Here is a 6000-nt window from a genome sequence, read left to right on the forward strand (position 1 = left end):
GAACCAGAGGTTAAACTGCTGCTGCTGCTGCTGCTGCTGCTGCTGCTGCTGCTGCCGCTGCTGCTGCTGACACTTTCACTTCTCTGGCTACAACACACACTGCAAAAACTCAAACTCTTTCCAAGAATATTTGTCAAAAAAATTTGTCTTTCTTGTCAAAATGTCTCATTTCTAGTCCAAACTTATCTCTTTCCACTTTAAATAAGACTCATCACCTAAAAATGAACTTGTTTTTGATCATTTTCACTTGTTTCAAACTAATTTTCACTTGAAATAAGTAGAAAAATCTGCCAGTGAAAGCAAGTTTTTTGTGCTTGTAATAAGAAAGAAAAACTTGTTCCAAGAATATTTGTCTTATTTCTAGTCAAAACAATCTCATTCTACTTCAAATAAGACTCATTGCATTAAAAGCAGCTTATTTTTTATATACTTTTTTACTTCTTTCAAGCAGATTTTCACTAAGAAAGAAAAACTTGCTCCACTATCAGATTTTTGTACTTATTTCAAGTGAAAATCTGCTTGAAAGAAGTAAAAAGTGTCTAAAAACAAGCTGCTTTTTATGTAATGAGTCTTATTTTAAGTAGAATGAGATTTGTTTTGACTAGAAATAAGACAAATATTCTTGGTAAGAGTTTGAGTTTTTGCAGTGCAGACGTAAAGCACCGGCACTGTCAAACACACGGCCAATGAAGCGCCCTCATTTTAACTCTACTGTGTGCGTGTGTGTGTGTGTGTGTGTGTGTGTGTGTGATGGAGAATCATCACGGTTCAGGTGAAAGGACACGACGATGATGAAGTGAATGTGAAGCAGCTCATGAACTGGAAACGTGTTTGTTCACATGTTTGTGTGTTGTTGTTGTAAAAACGCACGAAATAATATGACAACAACAGAGCAGAAGGAAGAAGCTGCTGCTTCATCCTGATGAACTCTTTCTTTCTCCATTTGCAATGTAAATATCGTTACATAAAGAAGCTTTCAGCCTTCGGCCTTGACCTTTATTTAATAACTCACAGAGAGTCCAGTAAATATTCACATCCACAACGGATCCACTCTACCGCTCAGTAAAACATATGTGCACTTTTAACATGCTGTGAAAGTTGCAGACTTAAAATTCAATGATCTTGTCGACTTTAAAACTGCTCAGATTCTGTATAAAGTAAATAATAATCTGCTTCTAAGGCAGGCTAAAAACAAAGGCACGAACAAACGTAAAACTAAGATGTATTAATCAATTAAAAGAGTCAATCTATGGAATATTTTAGAATTAGAAACTAAATAGCCTACAGTATGTATCACACTTTAAAAAAAAGGAAACCTGAGAATTAAAAATGAAAATATAGAATGAAACAGTGAATTCTGTGTTTCTAATATGTCCACACACACTGTTCATAGTTAATTAATATAATAATTATTATTATTCATAATTATTTCAAAGAAAAATATTGATGAGGTTTTAAACTTCTGCCCAGACGTTACAGGATCTGACTGTTTAAAGGGATAGTTCAACATTTTGTCAAACTGGCCCATTGCCATAATCCCTATAGTCATAGCAGTAGGTTCGTTACCTTTAATTGTCGGTGCAAGCTGTTTTTAGAACGGCGGAGCAGAGCCGTGAGCTGCTCAGAGCTACGCTATGGAGGCTCATTATGGGATTTCTTGGTTTCCCTCATCATCAAACTCATCAAATACACAATCCAACAACTCCACAACGCTCTGGTGGACAAGTTGTGAGCTGCACATTCACCACGCTATGAGATAATAACACAACGTTACCACACAGAGTTGTTTTAGAGGGAAATACAGAGACTGTTGATGAAAAACTGTCCCTGAAGGCAACGTGCATCAGTGGTTTTACATGAATTTCCCTCTACAACAACTCTGTTACTTCACATTGTGATTGAATATTGATCCGGTCTCTTGTTGTGTTGTGTTAAGTCTCTTTAGAGGAGCTGTTAACACGACTGCAGCCATCGACCCACAGAGAAGCAGTCTGTAATGAGCTGGTGATTGAATACTGCACTGGAGATGAAGAGGGTGTGTGTGTGTGTGTGTGTGTGTGTGTGTGTGTTAAAGGTGTTGTTGGGTCTAAATATAACTCCATTGTGCAGGAAGCCTCCTCTCAGTCCTGACATGTGAAACTCTTTAACAGCCTCATCGCTTCTTTCATTATCATCATCAGCTGCAGGAAAAACACAGATTCACTGACTGAATACACACACTGACACACACACACACACACACACACACACTGAGACACACACACACACACACACACTGACACACACAGACTGAGACACACACAGACTGCGGCCAGTGAAGGAGACCATGAAGCCGTCAGTTATAACCATAAGAACGATAATGAGAGTTAAAACTGAATCATAGGTGTTAAACCAACCTTAAGCAACCTGACAACGTCACCAAGAGATGAGAAACTAACGGGTCGATAAATAAAATAATAGTTTTTAGTGTTTAACAGCTGGTTTCAGACTGGGGTCAGAACGACTCCAACACCAGAGATGAAGCAGAAAGCAACAAGAGGATCAAGAGGTTCAACTGAAGTCAAAGGGTTAATGACCCACTCTGCCCATCAAAACACACAGCACACGACTTCACAACAGTTTCTACCTCACAGACCATAATCACACTGAACAATGCATCACAGTAAACACAAAAATGCAATATCTTAAGTGCAATATTTGAATGTGCAATACTGAAATGGGCACACACTGAGACAGGCAGTCTTGACTGTCTGTCCTGTAGGCTAGTGTGTCTGTGTTGGCCGGGGTGTAGGCCCATCGGTGCTGTTGTGAGTGAATGTGTGTGAATCAGTGATTGAATGTTGTGTGAGTGATGTACAGTGTTTTAGTATTTATTCTATTTCTATTCTCTTGTTTTTTATGAGTCTGTACCTGACTGTGCTCCTTAAATGTCGTTGTATACACGTGTACAAGGACAATAAAGTATCTTGACTCTACTGACACCGAGGTTCAGAGCCTCCAGAACCAGAACCAGAACCAGCTGCCCAGTCAGGGCTCACACTGCAAAACCCCCAAATCTTTACAAGAATGTTTGTCTTTTTTCTTGTCAAAATGTCTCATTTCTAGTCAAACTAATCTCTTTCCACTTAAAATAAGACCCATCACCTAAAAATGAACTTGTTTTTAGATCATTTTCACTTGTTTCAAACTAATTTTCACTTGAAATAAGTAGAAAAATCTGCCAGTGAAAGCAAGTTTTTTGTGCTTGTAATAAGAAAGAAAAACTTGCTCCACTATCAGATTTTTGGTAACACTTTACTTGAATACATGTTCATAAGATTGACATAACACTGTCATAAACATCAATGAATACTTCTGACAGCTGTGGTTAAGTGTCATTCAGTAAGTTATGTCACTTTTGATGCAAAGTTGACATTGTTTGAGATGTTTTTGTTCTGACAACTTGACATAAAGACAATTTAAACTGTCATAACAGACCTAATGGACAAACTTTAAAAATGATGTCAAGTTGTCAGAACAAAAACATCTCAAACAATGTCAACTTTGCATCAAAAGTGACATAACTTACCGAATGACACTTAACCACATCTGTCAGAAGTATTCATTGATGTTTATGACAGCTGTTATGTCAATCTGATGAACACCTATTACAGTAAAGTGTTACCAGATTTTTCTACTTATTTCAAGTGAAAATCAGCTTAAAAGAAGTAAAAAGTGTCTAAAAACAAGCTGCTTTTAAGTAGAATGAGATTGTTTGGACTAGAAATGAGACAAATATTCTTGGTAAGAGTTTGAGTTTTTGCAGTGCAGGTGTGTGTGTTGTGTTGTGTATAGTGTTGTGTAGTAATGAACTCCACCTTAGCAGCGAAGGAGGAGCTGGGCTTCTCCAGCAGGTCCCACAGCTTCCTCCTCTTCTCGGCGCAGCAGTCTGCGGTGAACTCCTCTCCGTCGCGGTCCCTCATGTTCTCTGCTTCTCTCCGCAGCTCCTCGTTCATCTGCTCCTTCTTCTGGTGGTAGCGCGCCTGGCAGCACGACTCCAGGTAGATCTCGTCGATGCCCCAGAAGTCGAGCTCCTGGCTGAAGGACAGCGCGCACATCTCCTCCATCATGTGCAGCTTCCCGGTGCGGTAGAAGTTGAGGATGGAGGGGAAGGCTCCGGGGTGGCGGTCGAAGAAGAACTCGTTGTGCTCCAGGCTGTAGTCGTCGCAGATCTCCATGATGGACTCGTGCGTGTTGCAGTCGCGCAGCTTGCCGAGGCGCGTGCGCGGCAGCCGGTCCAGCGTGCGCCACAGGATCTCGTGCAGCAGGCCGCCCACGTTGAGGCGCACGCGGCGCGTCTGCGTCTTGGTGCGGATGATGTCCAGGGTGTCCGGGGGGGGCAGCGCGGGGCTGGGCCGGGGCGCCGTGCGGATCATGGTGTATGGTGGTGGTGGTGGTGGTGGGGGGGGTTAGGGTCAGCTGCTGCTTAGCTGCTGCTTCAGGTCACAGGGTCACAGAGTCAGAGGAGGAAGTCTCTGGAAGCTCGCTGCTGCTCGCTGCTCATCTTACTGTTGGTTCCTACGGAGAGGAAGAGATGGAGAAGAAAGACTTTAGATTCTCTGCACTGCAAAAACTCTACATCTACGCTCCCCAGACGGGATCATCCCTATGTTCCCCGGGTCCTATATTCCCCACTTTGTATGGGACTGGGGGACATAGGACCTTATTTTAGAAAAAGGGTCCTATGTTCCCTACTTTTCTCCAAAAGGACCCGGGGAACATGCAATTTTTGGTGCCATACCTGGAAGTGGAGTTGTGAGTGACTTGGGATATTTTTGCCTATTTTTGAATGAGAAGTTGAGTTGTGACTTTGAGTGAGAAGTAGAATTGTCCCATTGGTTGAGTTTAGGCAATGAGGAAAGGAGTTGGTTAAAGCAGAAGTAAGTGATATATTTGTGTTAATCTAAGTCTTAAATAGTTGTATCTTCCGACAGCAATCACTTCTATAGAGTGTTTGGTCTGAAACACGGGTCTGTCAGTCACTCTGCTCTGAGCCCAGGAGAAAACTTTCCTTGTATCCTACAACCTTTATCCAATGAGGAGAGAGAACGGCATAAAGGGGCAGTCCTCTCTGTGTGTGCAGCCAAGGGATGCGCCTGAATGTGGTGACGTAGGGACGAGGACTGTTATGGTGCGTTCAAGGAAACTCGTATTTTTCCGACCGTGAAGTGGTACCAGTTCAATCTGGTACGAGTTCACGGGTCAGAAGTTACGAGTGGCCGTTATAGTGACTTTCACAGGTAAAACAGGTCGGAGAAACACGAGTGGGTTGCCTGAAACGCTACAAAATCGTAAGTTGTGACTTGAAGCTGTAATTTACGATTTCAAAAGCCTGCCTGGAACGCAGCATTAGCCAAAACGACCGGACCACTTACTTCTGCTTTAAGTTTAGTAAAAAGACCAGGTAGAGGCTAGACAGGCCAGATAGACAGAGACAGTCCAGATAAGTAGAGACAGACCATCGACCAGCAACAGCGGGGAACATAGGACCCGGGGAACATATATGCTCCCTACCAGACCATCTACCAGACTTTGGAATTTGAGCTCTGACTGCAAAATGTTCCACACTGCAAAAACTCAAAATCTTTCCAAGAATATTTGTCTTATGTCTCATTTCTAGTCAAAACTAATCTCTTTCCACTTAAAATAAGACTCATCACCTAAAAATTAACTTATTTCTAGATCATTTTCACTTGTTTCAAACAAATTTTCACTTGAAATAAGTAGAAAAATCTGCCAGTGAAAGTAAGTTTTTTGTGCTTGTAATAAGAAAGAAAAACTTTCTCCACTATCAGATTTATATTCTTGGTAAGATTTTGAGTTTTTGCAGTGTAAATCTTACCAAGAATATTTGTCTCATTTTTAGTCAAAAACAATCTCGTTATACGTAAAATAAGACTCATCACATTAAAAAGCAGCTTGTTTTTAGACACTTTTTACTTCTTTCAAGCAGATTTTCAC

At 41.3% G+C, this 6000-nt stretch overlaps 1 protein-coding gene across 1 annotated transcript in view; it reads right to left on the reverse strand.

Annotated features, from left to right (window-relative positions):
* LOC146986732 (potassium voltage-gated channel subfamily B member 1-like) overlaps window positions 1-4415 on the reverse strand; it is a 46363-nt gene extending 41948 nt beyond the window's left edge. The window contains exon 1 of the mRNA XM_085775513.1: window positions 3858-4415. Within this exon, the coding sequence (XP_085631639.1) occupies window positions 3858-4415 (558 nt within the window). The remainder of the gene's footprint in view (window positions 1-3857) is intronic.
* Between the last annotated feature and the right edge of the window lie 1585 nt (window positions 4416-6000).

This window comes from Trachurus japonicus, chromosome 5 (assembly GCF_045865225.1).
Source record: "Trachurus japonicus isolate A0001 chromosome 5, Traja_1.0".
Lineage (NCBI taxonomy): Eukaryota > Metazoa > Chordata > Actinopteri > Carangiformes > Carangidae > Trachurus > Trachurus japonicus.